The 23,389-nt window shown below is 42.1% G+C and overlaps 1 protein-coding gene across 18 annotated transcripts in view; it reads right to left on the bottom strand.

The window, feature by feature from the left end:
* The window catches only part of TEX14 (testis expressed 14, intercellular bridge forming factor), a 137,618-nt gene continuing 114,229 nt past the window's right edge, over positions 1-23,389 (bottom strand). For 4 of the 18 annotated variants that reach the window (XM_045375100.2, XM_045375101.2, XM_045375106.2 and 1 more), the window contains 12 exons: positions 21,219-21,300; positions 18,070-18,132; positions 17,058-17,185; positions 15,817-16,022; positions 14,298-14,397; positions 13,125-13,199; positions 9,661-9,738; positions 8,780-8,879; positions 5,130-5,222; positions 3,090-3,199; positions 1,434-1,485; positions 1-372 (listed from right to left, as the gene is read on the bottom strand). In XM_045375100.2, coding sequence (XP_045231035.2) covers positions 336-372; positions 1,434-1,485; positions 3,090-3,199; positions 5,130-5,222; positions 8,780-8,879; positions 9,661-9,738; positions 13,125-13,199; positions 14,298-14,397; positions 15,817-16,022; positions 17,058-17,185; positions 18,070-18,132; positions 21,219-21,300 — 1,124 coding nt within the window. In that variant the 3' untranslated portion in view covers positions 1-335. Of the gene's footprint in view, positions 373-1,433; positions 1,486-3,089; positions 3,200-5,129; positions 5,223-8,779; positions 8,880-9,660; positions 9,739-13,124; positions 13,200-14,297; positions 14,398-15,816; positions 16,023-17,057; positions 17,186-18,069; positions 18,133-21,218; positions 21,301-23,389 lie in introns of those variants that run through there. The other 14 variants (XM_045375102.2, XM_045375104.2, XM_074019152.1 and 11 more) reach the window with 9 other exon arrangements.

Genomic DNA, 23,389 nt, shown 5'->3' with positions numbered 1-23,389 from the left:
ATCTGTTATTAAAAGTAAACATTTTATTATATAACAAGAGTTAAAGTTTTTGAAAATTAACATCAACAAAACCAAAGCCATTCTAGGCACAACCAAAAATTTTTACAATCAAAACTACCTCTCACTTTTCAGAAATCTGACTGAAAACAAATGGTTGAATGTGCTGCTAACAGAGAGGGCCAAATGATGATGTCCATTGTGGCAGCTGAACAAAGGGAGACTTACAGAACTGGAACTGCTGCCCTGATAGCAACTGAAGCAGAAAGAGAAGAAAGGAGCTCACAACCAGGACACTTAAAACTCAGACCAGGAGTCCATCTACGATCCAATTACAGTCAGTCTGACAAGTCACTCTGATCCAGCACGATTATCCTATGCACATGTTTTTTAAAGAACAAAAAAGGAAGTTTCAAGTTGGTGTGTATGTTTTTTAAAGACACAAACCACATCTTTCTACTCAATTAAATTCAAGGGAAAGGGATTTTGGTCTTTATAATCAAGGGCGATTATGACCAACAGTGTGTCATGGAAAGGCAAAATGACGAAAAAGCAATTCACAGCAGCATCTTCTGTATTCTCTCCATATTAAAACTGTTCTTTTTTTTTGAGACAGAGTCTTGCTCTTGTTCCCCAGGTGGAGTGTAATGGCTTGATCTCGGCTCACTGCAACCTCTGCCTCCTGGGTTCAAGTGATTCTCCTGCCTCAGCCTCCCAAGTAGCTGGGATTACAGGCACCTGCCACTATGCCCGGCTAATTTTTGTATTTGTAGTAGAGACGGGGTTTCACCATGTTGGCCAGGCTGGTCTTGAACTCCTGACCTCAGGTGATCTGCCCACCTAGGCCTCCCAAAGTGTTGGAATTACAGGCGTGAGCCACCGTGCCCGGCCTAAAACTGTTCTTATGCTGACTCTATCACTTATTTAATCAAAGTTGGCATTAATTTCACTTTACATTTTAATTAACTATAAACACTAACATTTTATTTATTTATTTTTTTTGAGACGGAGTCTCGCGCTGTGTCACCCAGGCTGGAGTGCAGTGGCGCGATCTCGGCTCACTGCAAGCTCCGCCTCCCAGGTTCACGCCATTCTCCTGCCTCAGCCTCCGAGTAGCTGGGACTACAGGCGCCCGCCACCACGCCCGGCTAGTTTTTTGTATTTTTAGTAGAGACGGGGTTTCACCATGTTAGCCAGGATGGTCTCGATCTCCTGACCTCGTGATCCACCCGCCTCGGCCTCCCAAAGTGCTGGGATTACAGGCTTGAGCCACCGCGCCCGGCCTATAAACACTAACATTTTAAACATTGAGCGAGTTTGTCTAAATTCAAGTCTTTGTCATTAATGTGTATTTAGACACTGGTAAATGTTTTTAATTCTGCTTCTGTTGTCTATAAATATGACTTTTGATCTACAAACATCTCGTATCTCATTACCTGGATGATTCGGACCAACCTAGTCGCTTCCAAAAACAAGGTTTTAGTTCATCTTGATGAAATATAAGAGGAAGGAAAAAACAACATGATTATTTTCTAGGTCAAAGGGTGCCAGTATTCATATTAGTGCTCCCTCTCATTTAGGGTAGACTGTTTTACCTACAGTGGTTGTTATATTCTGCCAGATAGACTCTTTCTAAAAACACAGTTAATGGGTTTCCCTCCTAACATTCTATAGTTTTCTGCCACAGCAATGGACACTAATGACACTAATTCACAAAGTCCCTGTATTATCTTCTCAGTGAAATCAATACTATTAATAGCTAAATGTCTACACGCTCTAGGCCCTGTTGCAGTCAGGGTTCTGGAGGAAACAGAATGTACCCATGGCTGGTTCAAATAAAGATCCTTAATGAAGTGACTACATACAGAGGTTTATTTAGAGTTAAGGGAACGAACAAGGAATGTCAAGGCATCCAGTGATTAGCAGCAGTGGGAAGCCTAAGTCTGAAGGAACTGAGTGTTGGAGATAAGAGGTCAGTTACCAGAGCCTAATGAGAGCTGGAATTGGGATGAATGGGCTGCCTACAGAAGCCGCACTTGTGGAGGGACACCACTTCTACCAGGTACAAGGTGCTGAAGTAAGCAGGGAGGCAAAGTAATACCCCAACTTCTCTCTAGCCCCCTTAATCTTCTGCTGGGGCCTGTCATTGGCAAACAGGAAGTCCAGGAGATACAGTCCACTAGGGTCAGCATTCTGGGGCACAAAGCAGGGCAGAGATGGAGAGAATGAGTAGGAAATCAGGAAGGGATGAAAGGAATACCAGATGCTCTGAAAGAGTTAATGTCTCTTACTTCCCTAAGTAGGAAGAACTTAAATATGGGAAAGCATCACTGTAAAGGGCATATCAGAAGCCTTCAAGCTCTATCAAAATAGTTTTAAAATTAAGGTTAATTTATAATTTTTACATTACTTGTAGACTCCATTTAAAGTCCATAAATGTGATTTCTTATTGGATTTTGAAGCATCTATATGAGCTAAATTTAAAACTCTTTTGAAGACGTTGGACAATTAGAAGCAAAACATCGGCTGGATGCAGTGGCTCACACCTGTAATCCCAGCACTTTGAGAGGCCGAGGTGGGCAGATCACCTGAGGTCAAGAGATTGAGACCATCTTGGCCAACATGGTGAAACCCCGTCTCTACTAAAAACACAAAAATTAGCTGGGCGTGGTGGCGCGCACCTACAATCTCAGCTACTGGGGAGGCTGAGGCAGGGGAATCACTTGAACCCAGGAGGCGGAGGTTGCGATGAGCTGAGATCGTGCCACTGCACTCCAGCCTGGGCAACAAGAGTGAAACTGTCTAAAAAAAAAAAAAAAAAGAAGCAAATGTCTCTCCAGGCAATGTGCAAGATAATGATGATGAGACTGGGCAAAAGCTTGCTTTGGAAATAGAATTGGATGTTATTACTGTTTTTGTGATAAAGCTATGATTGGCAATTAACAGAATACCTGGGCTGAACTGCAGGGAAAAATAAATTATCAAAGGCAGGAGGATTATGTATAGCATCTGGGAAACATTTCTAAATAACTTTGATGCACATCAAAGCCTAAGGACTACAGACTACATTATAAATACTCATTAATTCATACCTTCTTCAGAAGTCCCTAAAACACTCTCTGATTTCCTTCTCTCTGGCGTGATGCTATCTTCCCTTTTTCTCTTGTCTTCACCAACTTCTTGATCTTTGATATTTATCTCCCTGTAACAACGATTTGGGGAATCAAAACATATGCACAACAGCCAAGAAAATAGGACTGTACTCAAAACAAAACAAACAAACAAACAAAAAAAACCCATATAATAGCTAGCACTAACAAAAGTGTTCTCTATGGACCAGGCATTGGTTTAAGTGCTATAATTTAACTCATTTAATTATCATAAGTATATAAGGTAGTTACCACTGCCATCCCCATTAAGCAATGAGGAAACTGAGGCACACAGAAGTTAAATTACACACCTAATAATTCCTAGAGCTGGAATCTGACCTCAGACTCACTCTGCCCTAGACTCTGCTTTCAACCACTATGCTACATTGCCTCAAAGGAAAAACAAGGCATTTTACTTAAATTTTCATGGGTGTCCTTTTCAAAACCATCATTTATTTTATCATCTTCATTTCCTGAAACTCTCTCCTAAGTGAAATATGTAAATAATTTAAGTACCTCAAAATTTAAGACCACGTTTGTCAATCTATTAAGCAGAGACCATCCCCTTGACCCAACTGGAAACTCCTTATAGGCGGAGCCATCTTATCCCTCTTCGTGGTACCTCCAGCCCCTAGCACAGTGCTTTGGACATTGTCAGTGCTCGGTGGATGCTGGTTGAACCAAAATAACATTGTTTAGGGATTATTCTGTTTTCATGTGGTGGATAGTCAAAACAAAATATGTCAAATGAGAGAGAAAATAAAGCCAGCTACAGTCAAAAGAATTTTTCCCCTCTTAATATTTTCCCACTAATAGAATCACAGGCCCAAGAGTTGGAGGAGGCCTTTGGGTTATCTTCCACCCCCGTTCAAATGCCCGAGACAGGGAATCATCTAGCCACTGCCTGAGCAGCAGTAACCATTACTAAAGTAAGTGTAAAGGCAGGCAGCTGTTCCCTTTATCAGATAGCTGTGGCTATTAGGTTTGTGCTTTACTGAATAAAAATCTGTTACTCTGCAATTTCTAGTCACTAATCAGTCTTCTGGGGCAGAAAAGTAAGCTGACTCTCTTTACTTCACAATATTTCAGGTATTTGAGGGCAGCTATCAAATTCTCCATTCCATCTGCTCTTCTCAGGCTGAGCTTCTCAGCTCCTTCAGCTGTTCTCGTATGACATGGTTTCCAGATCTCTGACTGATTTGTGGCCACACTCTTGTGTTTGTTAATATCCCTTTTAAAATGTGATGCCCAGAATGGAGCCCCACACGGGTCCTAGGACTCCTCTAAGCAGCACATTACCATCATCTGGACAGTACGTTTCTATATATCCAGCATCAATGCTGCATTGACCTTTTCAGCACTTCATCAAACAGGCCTCACAGAGTCATTGCCCATGCCTTCTCAGGAAGAATTTCTTGACTTCTCATCGTCAAGAAATTGACGGCTCAGTACTGGGCACACAAAAATAAGACATACTTCTTGCCCTCAGTAAAATTATAGTGAGCAGAAGCTTCTGATGAAAACTTCAATTAGACCAGGTCTCACACATTCTGTAATTTTGGATCTTTGACCTTTATCTTTTACAGAATCTAACATTTCCACCTGTCAAGATGATTTTGAATCCTCAGACTATTACTCATCACATCAGCATTCATTCCTAGATTTGTGTTATCTAAAAATTTGATAAGCATGCCTTTTCTGATTTAATTCAAATGACTGATGAAAATGTCAAAGGTAGCAGGGCCAAGATACAGCAAACTTAGAAGCCTCTGTCTATACTGACATGAATCTGCTAATCAATATCTTGAGTACTGTGGGTGGTCAGAGGAAGAAGGGCAAATATGAGTGCAGACAGGTGGAGTCAGGACTGGCTTATCTAAATCAATGTAATGCCATCACCAGGTATTCATTCTCCAAGAAGTCTAAAACTTAGCCCCACTTCCCGAAAAAGAAAAAAAGGATTCTCTCTTGGGGAACAATAACCTTTCAGAGCCCTTGGGAAGGTCTTGTAGCTTCATGCTCTCCTCAGGTGGCTGCAGCCATCTTTCCAGGTCCTCATCCAGAGTAGAGTGAGCTCTGTTCAAGGACAAGTGAAGAGAATGGAGACAACAGTCATTTCCCATCTCCCTTGACAAAGATGCATAACACTTTAGAGTAGAAAGGGACCTTAAAACCTGTGCTTTCACTATACGTATGAAAAAACGAGAGTTCAGTGAGATTGTGTCTGGAGTCACAGAGGTCACTTAGATCTGACTGAAATATGCACTGGTAGGGCGCGGTGGCTCACACCTGTAATCCCAGAACTTTGGGAGGCCGAGGTGGGTGGATCACCTGAGGTTAGGAGTTTGAGACCACCCTGGCCAGCATGGTCAAACCCCATCTCTACTATAAATACAAAAATCAGCTGGGCATGGTCGCATGCACCTGTAATCCCAGCTACCTGGGAGGCTGAGGCAGGGGAATAGCTTGAGCCTAGGAGGTGGCAGCTGCAGTGAGCTGAGATCTGCACTCTAGCCTGGTCAACAGAGCAAGACTCTGTCTCAAAAAAAAAAAAAAGAAAGAAAGAAAGAAAGAAAAAGAAAGAAAGAAAGAAAAAAAGAAAAAAGAAAGAAAGAAGAAATATGCACTAAAACAGTCCTTTAACCCCTTGACAAAAAGCCTCAGCACCTATTAAGATCACTGCTTCCCGAAGTCTGATGGTAGACTCTGTTCTCAATTCTAGATCACTGAGTCAGTTTTCTACCTGAGGCTAGAACTACACATGCTTTCCTACATGTTTTCCCAAGAAAAGGCTAGAAGATGCAAGGTAGAGTATTTTAAGAAGGCCTGAAAATCCTGCCCATCTGAAAAAATATCTTCCACTCTGGCTTGGTGCCTAGATTGATCATTCACAGCACTGAGATGACTGAGCATCTGTGGAGCATCTATCTGTGGTCAGCACTGCTGGCCCTTTTGGAAAAGGAAGAGACAACAATAACAGTAGCTAACTTTTGATCACGTAAAAAGAGCTTAATTTTTTTTTTTGAGACAGAATCTCGCTCTGTTGCCCAGGCTGAAGTGCCCTGGCACCATCTCAGCTCATTGCAACCTCTGCCTTCCAGGTTCAAGCGATTCTCCTGCCTCAACCTCCTGAGTAGCTGGGACTACAGGTGTGTGCCACCATGCCTGGCTAATTTTTTTAAAATATAATTTTAGTAGAGACGCTGTTTTGCCATGTTGGCCAGGCTGGCCTCGAACTCCTGGTTTCAAGTGATCCACCCACCTCGGCCTCCCAAAGGGCTGGGATTATAGGTGTGAGCCACTGTGCCCGGCCCCTGTAATGCCAGCACTTTGGGAGTTCAAGGTGTGTGGATCACTTGAGTTCAGGAGTTTAAGGCCAGTCTGGGCAACATGGCAAAAACCCCATCTCTACAAAAATACAAAAATTAGCTAGGCATGTTGGCATGAGCCTGTAGACCCAACTACTTGGCGGCTGAGGCAGGAGGATCACTTGAGGCCAGGAGGTCAAGGCTGCAGTGAGCGGTGTTCATGCCCTATTGCACTCCAGCCTGGGCAACAATGTGGGACTCTGTCTCAAAAAAAAAAAAAAAAAAAAAAAAATTGCACTAAAATATTACTTATCTTGACTACTGAGTTTTTTTGTTGCTCCCTTCAATTTTGTATCCAAGGAGTGTATCTCCTGAGCTCACCTTAACCTAGTCCTGGCCCCAAATAATAAGGCAGAGGAGGTGAGCTGAAGTAGTTTACCCTACAACACAGGTAAAAAGAGAGCTCCAAATCAGGAACAAAGTCAGGTTTCTTGAGGCAACCTTGTACTTTTAGACTGAATTGTCTGGATGACTGCCCCCATTTTCTCTTCTAAGGCCTCTAACTAAAATGTTTTGAAAGAGACTGAAACTGTGTTTGCCTAACAAAATGAAGTAAAAATAAACAAACAAAACCCTAAAAACAACTCAAGAGAAAATAACAACAAATAACCCTATTAAAAAATAGGCAAAGAGCCAGGCATGGTGGCTTGCACCTGTAATCCCAGCAACTTGGGAGGATGGGGCAGGAAGATCACTTGAGCCTAGGACTTCAAGTTCACCCTGGGCAACATAGAGCCCATCTCTAATTTTTATATATATATATATATATATAGAGAGAGAGAGAGAGAGAGAGAGCGAGAGAGAGAGATCATACATATGTATATATAGATATCATACATATATGTATACATATATACCTGTATATATATAGATCATACATATATATACATATATATGTATACACACACACATATGCATACATACATATACACACACAGCAAAGAACTCAGACATTTCTCCAAAGAAGATATACAAATGGCCAAGAAGCATATGAAAAGATGTTCAAAATCACTAATCATTAGGGAAGGGAAAATCAAAACTGCAGTGAGGCACCACCTCACACCCATTAGGATGGCTACTATATTTAAAAAAAAAAAGAGCTTCCACCCCCACAAAAAGAGAGAGAAAATAACAAGTGTTGGCAAGGATATGGAGAAACTGAAACCCTTGGGCACTGTTGGTGGGACTGTAAAGTGAGGCAGCTGCTATGGAAAATAGTGTGGCAGTTCTCAAAAAATTAAAAATAGAATTACCATATGATCCAGTAATACCATTTCTGGGTATATATCCAAAAGAATTGAAAGCAGGATCTCAAAGAGATATCCGTACACTCATGTTCACAGTAGAATTCTTCACCATAACAAAAGGTGGAATCAACCTAAATATCCATCAACAGATGACTGGATAAATGAAACATATTACTCAACCTTAAAAAGGAAGGAAACGCTGACACATGCTACAACATGGATGAACTTTGAGGACATTATGCTAAGTTAAAATAAGCCAGTCACAAAAAGACAAATACTGTATTATTTCACTTATGTAAAGTATCAACAGTAGTGAAACTCAGAAACAAAAAGCAAAATGGTGGTGGCCAGGGTGTGGGAAGAAGAGAAAATGGGGAGGGTTTTTTTCTGTTTTTTTTTTTTTTTTTGTGACAGAGTCTCACTTTGTCGCCCAGGCTGGAGTGCAGTGGCACCGTCTCGGCTCACTGCAAGCTCCGCCTCCTGGGTTCACGCCATTCTCCTGCCTCAGCCTCCGAGTAGCTGGGACTACAGGCACGCACCACCACGCCTGGCTAATTTTTTGTATTTTTAGTAGAGACGGGGTTTCACCGTATTAGCCAGGATGGTCTCAATCTCCTGACCTTGTGATTCGCCTGCCTCGGCCTCCCAAAGTGCTGGAATTACAGGTGTGAGCCACTGCGCCCGGTGAAAATGGGGAGTTTTTAAATGGGTATAGAGTTTCAGTTTGCAAGATGAAAAGGTTTGGGACATTACTTGCACAACAATGTGAATATACTTATTAATGTGATTGGACCTTGCACTTAAAAATGGTTAAGATGGTAAATTTTGTTATATACATTTTATCACAATTAAACATTTTTAAAGCCAAAAAAAAGCAACCCTTTAGGAATAGGGGCCACTAGGATAGTATGAAAGAGGACCACTTTTTTCATTTCTTATTTGTCAATATTAGAAAAAAAACTAATATAAACTAATACAATTTTTAAAATCCTTTCAGAAGTCCAGCTTTTCCTGTTACCTCTCTGTGTCCTCTCCCAGATCTCCAGTTTCTTTGGACAAAAGCATACTACTATCTTCTTTTTTACTGTCAGTTTCTTGTTCTTCTAAGTGCCTTTGATCTAAAAGCAGTTGAAAGAATTAACTTTATTAGAATGAAAAAAAAATTTGAGAAAGGTTGCCTTTAAAATAGAGTTCAAAAATTAAGGCCAATCAGTGGTCCCTGAAGTGTGCAATGCATTAGCTCCCCTGTTCCCACGAGAGCAGGGGGCCAGGTGGCAGTCTGCAGGCCACCTGTATTTGCAACAGCTGCTTCTGGGGTCTTGGAAGCTTTTCAGTGCCAGATGAAGCTACAGGAAACCTTGCTTGTGCCAAGGCTCAAGGGAGACAGAGGAAGCAGAAGAAAGAAAGGGCACATAAAATAGGAGGCAAGCAACCATGAAAACAAAACGCACAAATTTACTTTGGGGACCATCTTGTTCTCCACTTGTTAGATGTTTCTAAGTTGGAGTTCTAGGAAAGGAATTTGGGTGGGGAAGGGATGTACCCTTTAATGTATGCCAAGCATTTTACATATGCTATCTCATTCCATCCTGCCAGCAGTCCTATAAAGGGAAGAGGACTAACATTTGCTAAGTATTTGAAAATGTTAGTACTTGTACATGGCTCTGTACATGGAGCTAATATGTACTTCATGAGACAGAAATTATTGTCCCCATTTTACAGATTAAGACAACTGAGGCTCAGAAACAGTAAAACAGCTTGCCATACAAGTAACTATAAAGTCAGACTTGAGGTGGAGTTGTGCCTGACCTCAAGGTCACACTTCCCTATAAGTACCACTGTGTTGCCAGGGACAGCGTTACAAGAACCTGATGAAAAGGATCTAGGTAGTTCGCTTACCATTTGCAGTGCCTCCTGCATCACTTGCTGTGTTCTCATGCAACACCGTGGATGAGCCCTGCTGCTGTTTCAAGAGCTCTGTCACAACACAAAAGCCAAAGGAAACATTTCCTCCCTTGCATGTCCTGCCATTCTCTAGAGCAGTGGTTCTCGAAGGGTGATCCTTAGACTAGCAGTATTAACATAACCTGGAAACTTGTTAGGAATTCTCATTCTCAGGCCTCTTCTCAGACCTGCTGAATCAGAAACTCTGGGGGTCTAGCAATGTGTGTTTTAACTAGCCCTTCAGGTGATTCTGATGCCTAATAAAATTTGAGAACCACTGCTTTAGGGCATTCCAGGTTTGAAAGGAATTCTTCAAGCATGACAAAATCCCACACGACACTCAAAATAGAAATGATGATGATCATACCTAACACTTGCAGAACCCTAGGTGTCAGGTTCTGTTTCTAAGCACTCACGTACATTAATTCAGGATGAATGTTCACAATTAATCTTCACAACAACCCTCTGAGATAGACTGTGTTATTGTTACTCCTATTTAGCAGATGAGGAAATTCAGGTTAAGGAACTTGCCTAAAAATCACACAGACAGTAAGTGGTAAAATTGGGAACTGAATCCAGGCAGTCTAGCTCTAAGGTTTACGCTCTTAATCTCTATTTTATAGTCTCTCAAAAAGTAACATCAAAACAATCTAAATGTTTTCCCATCTCTATTCGCCTACATTTCATATTTTTTACCTGGTTTATGAAAAGACAGAAGGCAGGCTGAGCATGGTGGCTCATGCCTATAATCCCAGCATTTTGGGAGGCCGAGGCAGGTGGATCACTTGAGGTCAGGAGTTCAAGACCAGCCTGGCCAACATAGTAAAACCCTGTCTCTACTAAAAACACAAAAATTAGTCAGGCATGGTGCCACACATCTGTAATCCCAGCTACTCAGGAGGCTGAGGCACAAGAATTGCTTGAACCCAGGAGGTGGAGGTTGCAGTGAGCTGAGATGATGCCACTGCATTCCAGCCTGGGCGACAGGGTAAAACTCTGTCTCAAAAAAAAAGAAAAGAAACAGAAAAGATGGAAAGCAAAGAATATCCATCATTTCCAGTTCCTAAAGAAATACTCAGTCTGGCCAGGAGCAGTAGCTCACACCTGTAATCCCAGCACTTTGGGAGGCTGAGGTAGGTGGATCACCTGAGGTCAGGAGTTTGAGATCAGTCTGACCAACATGGTGAACCCCATCTCTACTAAAAATACAAAACATTAGCCGGGCATGGTGGCTCATGCCTGTAATCCCAGCTACTCGGGAGGCTGAGGCAGAAGAATTGCTTGAACCCTGGAGGTGAATGAAGGTTGCAGTGAGCTGAGATCGCTCCATTGCGCTCTAGTCTGGGCAACAAGAGTGAAACCCTGTCAAAGGAAAGGAAAAAGGAAAAAGGCAAGGCAAGGAAAAAGGCAAGGCAAGGCAAAGCAAGGAATACTCACTAGACTAAGACAAGCATCTGCTAACTCAGTATGCTGCTTTATCCTCAAAGTGCTCTGCGAAGCAGAGCAAGCTGGGAGGCAGCATAGACAAGCCACCCTGAGCTCGTTGGCATGGTCCTCTTCTGTGCTGGTGCAGGTCTTCTCCCTTCCTGCAGTGCAGGAAGCAGCCCTACCTGGCAGCCATGGGTGTCAAGGGTCCCCATAAGATCATTTAATATAATTTGAAATTTTAAAAATCCATTTTTGTCCTTGTTAAAAGTAGTGCAGATCTTAAACGATCATCTGTATCCTAGTTCCAAAGAACCTTCCACTTTGTGCACCTGTCAGGTGCTTTGGATGTAAGCCCTCCAAAATAGCAGTTGAGAGTTCCAGTAACTTCCCAAATGTCTCTTTAGGGGAAACAACAGAGTGATGATACATAGTAATTGGGCGGGCAAGCCCATTATCAGAAGAAACTACTCAAGTGCCCTCTGCCCTTTGTCTTTCTGCAAAATTACCGACCCATCTCAAAGTGCAGACATCACCTAGAAACCCATAAGCTAAATGAGGCCCAGATAATTCCCATAAGTGAAATGAGGGAAGGCTTCTGCAAACTGTGCTGGGGTGCAGCAGCACCATGAGGCCAGAGTCCAGGACAAAGTCTGGTAACACAGCTGCTGAAATGGAGGAGGTGAATGGAAGGTTTACACAGCAACTACAGAGGGAAGACAGCAGGATCCAGAGAAAAAGTATCAGCTATGGTCAAACTGCAAAGGAGCCTACAATACTGCCTTAAACTACGACCAAGAACAAATAATACTAAGAATCTACCTGAGCAGAACACGTGTGGAGTGACCTCCACTCTCAGCAGTACTGTTATTTTAAGGAGAGCAACCAGAAAGGAGGAATTCGCAAGGACTGCCTGGGGAATTCCAGATATGGAAAGCAGGGGTGGGAGTGTGGGCTCTAAGAGCCTGACCCAACAACTCTGTGACTCTACAACACTGTGGCACTGGGGGAAGGGTAAAGTGAAGCAAGAAAGGTCCTATGACCATGGAAAAAGAAAGAAACCAAGGAAGGTCTGACAGCACTGACTGGCTCCACCCACATTCATCAGGCCAAGGGACAGGAGCTAAGGGTTATGACAATAAGCCTGGAGAGAGCTGTCCACTGAGTCAGACCGGAAAATTCTGATTTACCTCCTCCTTTATGAAACACAAAACCTCAGAGACCCTGAAAACCAAGGGGTGCCCCTCAGGAAATTCTCTATAGGTCCCATAACAAGAACTGGACTATCCAGAGTCTGATGAGATGCATTTTCTGAGGGTGAAGGGCTGGTTGGCCAGGCTGTCAAAAAGGAGCAGTCAGGTCTTTCCTAGGAAAACAGACCACCTGCCCCCAGTTTCCATAACCATGCAACATTTACTTTCAGCATCAGACCAGCTGGACAGGGCCAGCCAATCAGCTGCAAAAAAAATTTGGTTGGTACTGCTCAGTCTCTGCCTGAAAATTCTGGTATCTTTAGGTTTTGTGCCACTGACTTCCCTGTTCTTAGGAGGGGGATTTATTCACAATTTCAATACCTTTAATACCTACAGCTAATGGCAAAACTGAAAGCACAGGTGTCTTGGCCTGGGCAGCCAGACCTCAGGCCTCAAAGGAATGGCTGGTTTGGTCTGAAAAGGAGATAAGAACTCCTTTAATAAAAGAAATTCATCATAATAAACCCCTTGAATGTTATTTCCCCTTAGATTCATCAACATAAGTCCTTTAAGTAACAAAATGACAACTGACACAAGCCAATCATCCTGGCCAGGCTGTGGCTCATTTTATTGGAAAATTGCCCCTTCCTAAATTTTGGAAAACTGCCCCTTCCTATATTCAACCAAGCTGTCACAGAGCCTTTGATACTAGTGTTCATACTTGAGACAAAGACACCATATTGTGGTCAGTGACATAACTAACAGGGCCGAGAAGTATATTCTGTGTTGAACGTCTCTTACCAATTTCATCAAGTAGTTCCTGAGATGGTGGCGGCAGCTCATCAATGTGATGCTGTGAGAAGGCTTCTACTAGTTCTTAAAAAAGGCAAAAGGGAAAATGTCTTAACACCTCTCTGGACCTGAACTGAATTTTTCTAGGCTCTCACATAGACTTGACTGAGGATTTCTCTCAATGACGAAACAAACTAAGGAGGAAGGAAACCTCTTACATAATAGTTCCAGTAGAGACCTCCTAACATGTGAATGGTCTTTACTCCCCACTTTTACCCCAATCCCTTTCCTTTCCTACATCAGCCCTTACCCTGGTACTGCTTGATCGATGCCCCTCTCTTCCTAAGGATATTTTACAAATTCTTACTAAGTGGCTCAATCTGGACCAGGGCTGCTGGAGGAATACAGAGGTTCTGGACCAGCCAAAATGAACAAAAGCACAAAGTAGGAGGCCTTTAACTAAATATTATCAGGCCAGGGGATTTAGAGGCAATCATACTTTGGGTCTTGCCCCAAGTGCTCAATTATAACATTAACCAAACCTCAACATAATTTACAAAATCTCTATCCCCCTGAGGGAAATTCCAAGAGTTATACCAAAGACAGAAGACGTTAAAATTAAAGTAATAAAGGTAATATGCCTCAAGACTGCTAATATTCTCAGACCTCGTGATTTGGAAACTGTCTTCTAAGAATCTATCCTAAGGAAAGGATCGGAGGTACAGATAAAAAATTATGTACAAAGAGCAAAAAGTGGAAAATGATATAAATCTTACACGTAAGAAAATGGTTAAGCAACAAGTAGAATGGACTATAACTACTAAATATATTTATGAGCAATTTTTAATAACAAGGGAAAAGCCTCAAAATATATCAAGGGAATAAAGCAGTCCAGAACTGATACACAATATGATCTCACTATGCTAAAACACATTATTATATATTTATAAAAATATTTAAAAGATATGCAAAAAAAAGTACATGAGGTTAAAAAAGTATAGTCACCTTCTTTTTTAAGCTTTTATTTATTCTCCAAGTTTTCTACAATGAGTGTGTTTTACTTTTATAATCATGGGGAAAACAGCATTTCTGTCTGAACCTATTGTGGCATCAAAGATTGATAAGCATCAATTTAAGCCTCCTAGATTATAAACTTCTATTTTGATATTAAACACAGGGTACCTTTAGGCAGGCTCCTTCTCTGGGTGGCATGGGGTGGTGATGAGTCACATGCCTTAACAAGGCTGGAGGATCCAGCCCCAATAAATGAAGACAATCTTTTCTATAAGAGATAAACATGGTAACTGTCATGTGTGTTGAGCTAAAAAGGCATATGCATGCAGCTCAGTCATTTCTAGTTGTTTTGTTGATCAAGTCAAACTCACTCACATGTCACCTCCTCTGGGAAGCCTTCCTTTTTTTTTTTTGAGATGGAGTCTCACTCTGTTGCCCAGGCTGGAGTGCAGTGGCACAATCTCAGCTCACTGCAACCTTCGCCTCCCGGGTTCATGCAATTCTCCTGCCTCAGCCTCCCAAGTAGCTGGGAATACAGGTGTGTACCACCACGCCCAGCCAATTTTTTTTTTTGTATTTTTAGTAGAGACGGGGTTTCACCATGTTGGCCAGGCTGGTCTCAAACTCCTGACCTCAAATGATCCACCCACTTCAGCCTCCCAAAGTGGTGGGATTACAGGTGTGAGCCACCACATCCAGCCTGGGAAGCCTTCTTATCCCTGACTGCCTCCTCAGCACTCAGTACTTACCGCTGTATTACATCAGGCCTGTCTTTCTCACTAGACAGTGAGTTCCTTAGAGGTAGGGATTATGTCTTATTGAAACTGGGATGCCTTGAAGAGGGCCTGACATGGTGCCCGGCACTTAGAATCTCCCCAATTAACGGTTTGTTAAATGAACACATAAAATTCCTTGTCATTTCCCTACTTCAAAGTGAGACCTTTTTTGAGCCAAATGCCAAAAAAGTTGACAATTTTTCATAAAGGAACTTGTACTTTTCTTTCTTTTTTTTTTTTTGAGACAGGGTCTCACTCTGTTGCCCAGGCTGGAGTGTAGTGGTGCAATCACAGTTCACTGCAACCTCGACCTCCTGGGCTCAGGTAATCCTCCCACCTCAGCCTCCTGTGTAGCTGAAACTACAGGCACATGGCACCATGTCCCGGCTAATTCTCTGTATCTTTCGTAGAGATAGGATTTCATCATGCTGCCCAGGCTGGTCTCAAACTCCTGAAATCAAGGGATCTGCCTGCCTTGGTCTCCCAAAGTGCTGGGATTATAGGCTTGAGCCACCGTGCCTGGCCAGAACTTGTAGTTTTCCTGAAGAGGCTACACATATGAGAAAGGGAGAGGAAAAGAAAAAAAAAAAAAAAAAAAGGAGGAAGAAGTAGAAGAGGAGAAGAAGGCAGTATACCATTAAGTGTTTTTCCTGCAGGTTATCAGTTCAGGAGTTCAGGGAACAGTAGAGATCGATCAAAACTCTCAGGGAAGTAACCAGGAGAGGCTTTAAGGAGGAAGCAAAACTTAAGCCTCCCATAATATAGACTCAAGAGAGGAGTCCCAGGGAACCCAGGAGAGGACCCAGCTTATTTCTTCCCTTCTTAATGAATTTGGAGAAATCTTGGCAGTTTGGGTCACTGGCCCTTTGGGCTGACTCCATGAGTTTGTAATGTGGAATTGATATACTTACAAGACCAGGCAGTCTTGAAGGGCAAGTTTCAGAGGCAGTAAGGAGAGAATCCAGTTTCTTTGCTCTCTCTCGGACACTTATAAATTCATCAGACAAAGTTTGAATAAATTCTTGACTGTTCCAGCAAGAGGCAGACTCTGTCTTAACCTGAAATGTGATACTTTCAATGCAGTCTTTATACTGACTGGCAGCTGAAGAAACTGACCCTGTTGGAGAAAAGCAGGAGGTTACTGTCTGAATCCTTTATATTATTTCTCTTTTTTCCCTTTTTCCATTCGTTTTTGTTTTTTTCTGCCCCAATATGATGTGCAGAAATGAATCCTTTATATTAAAAAAAAAACAAAAGAAAACATCCAAACCCACAAACTTATACCTATACTAAGGATTTTCCAAATTGCTAATAACTAAAATAAGGCCAGGTGCGGTGGCTCACACCTGTAATCCCAGCACTTTGGGAGGCCAAGGGGGGCGGATCATGAGGTCAGGAGATTGAGACCATCCTGGCTAACACGGTGAAACCCCGTCTCTACTAAAAATACAAAACATTAGCCGGGTGTGGTGGCGGGCGCCTGTAGTCCCAGTTACTCAGGAGGCTGAGGCAGAAGAATGACGTGAACCCGGGAGGCAGAGCTTGCAGTGAGCCGAGGTTGCACCACTGCACTCCAGCCTGGGCGACAGAATGAGACTCTGTCTTAAAAAAAAAAAAAAAAAAAAAAAAATTACTGAAATAATCATTGACACAGCTCCTCATGGTATAAAAAATAATAGTCTCTAAACTTGTCCTCTAAACTTTATCAAAATAAAATAAAGGGAGATTTTTTAAACCACAAATATATTGGAAGTAAGGCCACTAAAGACAGGATATTTGATGCTGGTTGCATATGGTTGCAGGACCTAAGAACTATATAAAATTTAAGCACAAGGTACTGTTTTAAGTTGCAAACTCTACAAAACTCAATGTTTTTGTTCTAAATTCAGTAGCGCTTAGAGGAGACCTAGTATTTGCATGGCTTTACCACTGCAGTTCTAACCAAAACCTCCTAATGGCTGCCCAATAATCACCACCACCATCACCCTGCCCCCTTGGCCTACAATGGGATTACCCAGCTTTGGCCCTAAGGAAAAACCTTTGCACTGTGACAACACAGCCATCAGCTGTGATCCCACAGCTTGGCTTCCCAGAGCCAATGGGCTGGGGCTGTAAGTTCTTCTCCCCAAACACTTCTTTTCCCTGTGATTACCTGGGCTGAGTGGAGTGCTGACACTGGTAGGTGCATGGTTTATTCTGGGTGTTTTGCATGAAGCTTCCTTAAAAGAGCTGTCTGGTTCATAGGAGATACTAGACAGGTCTTGAATGTCTGTCAATGATCTAAAGAATTAAGAGCACACAATAATGATGAGAAGATGGCTAGAAAAATCAAACAATATATTCCTGACAGGTATTTTTTAAGTATATTCTTAGCAAAATTTGTATGTGGCAATAGGCCAGAATTAGAGAATATCTTAGAACATCTTATATATCTGAAAGAGAATATTAGAGAACATATATAAAAGAGATTGTAACTTTTTAAAAAATATTCTTTATTACCACAGAGATTTTTTTTTTTTTTTTTTTTGAGACGGAGTTTTGCTCTTGTCACCCAGGATGGAGTGCAATGGCACGATCTTGGCTCACTGCAACCTCCACCTCCTGGGTTCAAGTGATTCTTCTGCCTCAGCCTCCCGGGTAGCTGGGACTACAAGCATGTGCCACCACGCCTGGCTAATTTTAGTATTTTTAGTAGAGATGGGATTTCACCATGTTGGCCAGGCTGGTCACAAACTCCTGACCTCAGGTGATCAGCCCGCCTTGGCCTCCCAAGGTGCTGGGATTACAGGCGTGAGCCACCACACCTGGCACCATAGAGACTTTTTTTTGCCAGATATTGTAACTTTAAACATATCAGCAGCTTAAAATAAACTATTTACATAGATGAAATATTCCATATTTCCAGGATATTTATGTGGAAAACAGATTTAACCTACCTTAAGCATAAACTTATTATTATCGTCACTACATTTCCTTGAATGTAAGCTGCTATTAGTTATAAATCACATCACCAATTTGATAACAACTTTTTGGTGAAAGAAGCAGCATACTCACATTAAGTCTACACATAAAAATGGAAAGATTCTTACAAACAAGAATATACTATTCCCTTAAAACCAAGACTTTACACAAGCATCCCTAGACACTCTCTTTGGTGATCGTACATGTCTTTCTCTTTCAGTTCCTTTAGTGACTCTTTTGATGTCTCTTCTTGTTCATCTTCAGTACTGTGAGAAAGAAAGTAAGAAAATTACATAAATCCCCTCTGTGAACAAAGTACACTAACTTGGTACAAGGAACCAGTTGATCAGCCCAGTGTGAGACGCAGAGGAAAGGGCACTAAGCTCAGGAGTAGAAAGTGTGAGTTCTGTACTGGGCACAGTGGCTCATGCCTGTAATCCCAGCACTTTGGGAGATTAAGGCAGGTGGGTCACGAGGTCAAGAGATTGAGACCATCCTGGCCAACATAGTGAAACCCCGTCTCTACTAAAAATACAAAAATTAGCTGGGCGTGGTGGCATGCACCTGTAATTCCAGCTACTCAGGAGGCTAAGGCAGGAGAATCGCTTGAACCCGGGAGGCAGAGGTTGCAGTGAGCCGAGATCGCGCCATTGCACTCCAGCCTGGGCAACAAGAGTGAGACTCCATCTCCAAAGAAAAAGAAAAAAAAAAAAAAAAAAAAAAGTGTGAGTTCTGGTTCTGGCTATACTACTAGCTGTAAGTTCTCTGAGTGTCTGGGCCTGGGCCTCAATTTTCTCTCCAGAGATTGAATAAATACTCTCTAAGGGTCAGCTCTGAAATCAGTTAAAGACTGTATATGACCATGAGCAAGTTCATGAGAAAATCAACAGAGCACAGGAACTTTGCTGGGAGGTGAGATATTGGAGCAAAGGGGCACAGCCACGAGGCCTTAGCACCTGTAAGAAGCTTCCTGGTATAGTGTACTAGGAGAGGCCAGAGAGGCTTGTACCAAAAAATGGCCAGAATAGTGAAGATAAACTTGACCCGTTTCTACTTTAACCAATACTTAAGATTCAATTTCAGTACTCACTGAACATTAACTATAAGGCAGATCCCATGCTAAATCCTTCCATATGTTTTCGCATTTTTTTTTTTTTTTTGGGACAGAGTATCGCTCTTGTTGCCCAGGCTGGAGTGCAGTGGCACGATCTCGGCTCACAGCAACCTTCACCTCCTGGGTTCAAGCGATTCTCCTGCCTCAGCCTCCCAAGTAGCTGGGATTACAGGCATGCGCCACTACTCCCAGCTAATTTTTTGTATTTTTAGTAGAGACGGGGTTTCTCCATGTTGATCAGGCTGATCTCAAACTCCTGACCTCAGATGATCCGCCTGCCTTGGCCTCCCAAAGTGCTGGGATTACAGGCGTGAGCCCCCGTGCCTGACCTTCACATTTTTAATCCTTGCAAAAATCCTGTGAGACCAATGATATAAATGAAAGATCACGGATTTGGGGTTGAGTTGTGACTTTATTCTGTTTCCAAAAATGTTTGTTTCTCCTTCTAAGCACATAATAGAACAGCACTTTTTGGCCCTCTTGATTTACATAAATGACCACAGGACTTGTTTTAACCAATAAAATACGAGTGAAAGCGATGAGTCATTTCTGGGCAGAAACTTTAACAGCCAGTGCACAACTCACCATTTTCCATTTTTCCTGCCTTAGCAATGAAGGAAGCACAAAAACGGGGCCTCCCTCAGCCTAAGTCTGATAGAAGGTAATACAGCACAGAACATTCCTGGCCAAGCCATGAGCCACGGAAATGAAGCAGGAGCAAAGAAGAAACCTGTTTTAAACCACTAAAATTTGGGAGTTGTTTACTATATATAGTATAATCTAGTCTATCCTGACTGACTAGCTGTGTGACCTTAGAAAAAAATATTTAAACTCTCTGAACTTTGCTTTCCTTATTGACAAAATGGAGGCAATAGTATGTGCCTCACGGGGTTGTTAATGTGGATTAAATTAGACAATGAAACAGTGCCTGGCATATGCTAGATATTTAGGAAATACTAGCTGTAATAATTATAATTAAGGAAATTGAGGCCCAGAGAGAAGAAAATAAATTGAATGTTATTGTGCCAGATACTTTATATCAACTATGAATTTTTTAATTTAAACTTTTCTTTTGAGGTAATTGTAGAGTCACAGGCAAGAAATACACTTTACCGGCTGAGTGTGGTGGCTCACGCCTGTAATCCCAGCACTGTGGGAGACTGAGGCAGGTGGATCACCTGAGGTCAAGAGTTTGAGGCCAGCCTGGCCAACATGGTGAAACCCCATCTCTACTAAAAATACAAAATTAGCCAGGTGTGGTGGCATGCACCTATAATTCCAGCTACTTGGGAGGCTGAGGCAGGAGAATCGCTTGAACCCGGGAGGTGGAGGTTGCAGTGAGCTGAGATCATGCAACAAGAGTGAAACTCCATCTCAAAACAAAAACAAAAACAAAAACACTTTACCCACTTTATCCCAATGGTAACATCTTGCAAATCTATAGGACAGTATCACAACCAGGATATTGACATTGATACAGTCAAGATACAGAACATTTCTACCACCCTCATATTTCTGGTTTACAGCTATACTTACTTCCCTCCTTTCCCCACCCCTTCCTTAACCGCTGGCAACCACTCATTTGTTCTTTATTTTTATAATTTCATCATTTCAAGAATGTTATATTAATGGAATCACAAAGTAAATAACTTTTTGGGATTGCTTTTCCTACTCAGCATAATTCTCTGGAAATTTAGCCAAGTTGTTGCATGTATCAATAGTTTATTCCTTTTCACTGCTGAGTAGCACTCAATGGTATGGATGTACCAAAGTCTGTTTAATCATTTACTTGGTGAAGGACATCTGGGTTTCCAGTGTGGAGATATTATGGATAAATTTGTTATAAATGTTCCCATATGTATTTCTGCGTAAATGTAAATTTTCATCTCTCTGGGATAAATGCCCAGGAGTTATATTATTACTTTAAGTTCCTATTGTCAACATTCTCAGTAAGGATTCTTATCCCTACTTCACAGATGGGAAAATAGAATAGAGTGGCTGAGAACCTTGACAAGGTCACATGAACAGAAAGTCAGAGTCAGGATCTAAGTAAAGGTGATGACTCTACCCCTCAAATTGTACTGCACAAGTCCTAACAAAGCTAAGCTGCCCAAAGCTAACTTTGATAAGATAGTAGCTAATACATTTGAAGACAAGCAATATATAAGCACGGGGCATTATCACCATTTAACACCACATCTATGAGTCTGAAACCGCATAAGATAAAACAGCCCATACCTTCGTATAGGTTGAAATTGAGACCTGGGCAAAATCTCAGCATTCTTTCCAAGAATTTTTCTCATCTGGAACTTTTCCTCACCTGAAAGCATAAAATAATTTTTTTAACTGATCTTTGTCAAGCCAAATTATTATCATCATTCCCTAGAATGTCCCTTTGTCTGGTCCAGAATTAGAAATAATCCGGATAAGCAAAGTGCTGCCCTAATTGGGTTTGGATTGAGTGCTATAGAAGAGGTTTTTGCTCTGAAAGTTTATTTTCCTTGCTCAGAGCACAGAACTATATTCTGACACTCAGAATACAATCAAGTTATTTACTGGCCTTTCAGTTATAACCACAGTTATTTCTGGAGACAAACGTTGTTTTGTCCTTTTAAGAAGGCAAACTGACCGGGTTCCTGTGAACAGACAGCAGGGGGCGTTGAAAACAAGAACTGTTTGTTAACTAAACAGTCCCGAACTTTAACTATGCCACTTGGCCATCAAACACCACCTAAAGAGTAGGGGCGGGGGTGGAGTCTTGAGTACTGAGGAGCTAATTCAACAGTCTTCTGTTCTCCTTGGCATCAAGTTATTTGAAGTTACTCCTCCCCAATTCTCAGTAAGATGCTTTGCTCCAGGCAGGCGGGGCCAGTATCTATTTTCCTTCCCACCACTGTACTGTCCTAGCTTATAGAGAAGGGGGCAGACGGAGCATCCTTTGCTTTGCAGACCTCCAGGCAGGCAGGGTCAGTATCCATTTTCCTTTCCACCACTGTACTGTCCTAGTTAATAAAGAAGGGGGCAGATGGAGCATCCAGCCCTGTTTCCAAATGCCCATGACTCCCCCACCCCCATCCCATTCCTTAGGTCCAGGTGGTCTGGTAGACACTATAAAGGCCCACCAGAACAATGCCACCTTTCACAGCTACCAAGTAGCTCTGAAACTCCACCAGTGGAGAGACATTAGGGGTTCCTCTTCCTCTGACCCTCTTTTAAAATGATAAATATCCAGAAAGCATAAACTAATTCCTAATAAGCAACATTTAGAGCTTAGAGACTTTAGAGTCAGACCCTCTCCTTTACTTTATACCAGGCGAAAGTGGGGCCCTGGGGTGAAGTGACTTGCTGAAGTTTATGCAGAAAAAGTCAGCGGCAGAATGGGGCTTGGAACCTAGCACACTGCATCCTGTACCCCTGTTGTATCCTCTGATGTGGAAGGCGATATACATCAGAGCACTAGATGGAAAAGGGGGTAGAGAGGGGCAGAAAGAAGTGAATGGAGTAGAAATCAGAGACTTTTTCACATACTTCAGATGTCTGTATCAAACTAACTCTGGTTATCTGACCTGTCTGCTCTAAACTTTTCCATCCCACTCAACTCACCTCCAAATACAAGTTAAGTGGCCACATACAAGGCAGGTCCAAAAAAGGCTCTGCAGGAAGAGGTGGGTGGCCCAAGGCTCTGGAGACTTTCAATACATATTATGCTGAGACTTTAACTGTTCATCTAAAAGCTTACAGCTTCTTAAAACACTTCCAACTCTGGCAGGGGCCTACACAAGGTTACAGTTGGAAGCTGGAGTATGCAGCGGAGGAAGCGAGTAAGTTCATAACCCCACCTTCTTTGGGCTTACAGGGTTGAGACATGACCATGGACAGTTACACAGGTTGGTAGGTGGATAACCCTAGTTTTAAAATAGATGAGTGCATACCTTAAAAGAACAAGAGTACACAATTCTAAAAATGTAACAAAGCCAACAGTTAACTTATGTCTGTCTGGTGACACACCCCTGGCTACGCATCCAAGGTTACCTTCTCACCTAATAGAAAGCCCCTGCTAAGTTATACAGAACCCAAGGCCTCCCAAGTGGTAGATGTTAAGTTGAATCTGCATTGTTAGCTGTTACTAACTCTTTGCTAAGATGCTAAGCAAGCAAAGGAAAATGCTGGTGACACTGCCTTCTAGGGAGAAGAAATACATGGAAACCTAGTTCTAATTTTGTTATGTCAAAAACTAGCTATGTAGCTTGGGCAAATCCCCCAGGTCAGCTTAGCAAAGATAACTGTGCACTTGTTATGTGGCACACTAAGGAGCCTGAAAGCTTGAGAGACCAAAGGGGGAAAAAGCAGTGACTACAACAACATATGCTATAAAAACGCAAGGGGAGGTATAAATAATACAACACATG

The sequence above is a fragment of the Macaca fascicularis genome, chromosome 16 (assembly GCF_037993035.2).
Source record: "Macaca fascicularis isolate 582-1 chromosome 16, T2T-MFA8v1.1".
Lineage (NCBI taxonomy): Eukaryota > Metazoa > Chordata > Mammalia > Primates > Cercopithecidae > Macaca > Macaca fascicularis.
This window is presented reverse-complemented; position numbering and strand designations above follow the sequence as displayed.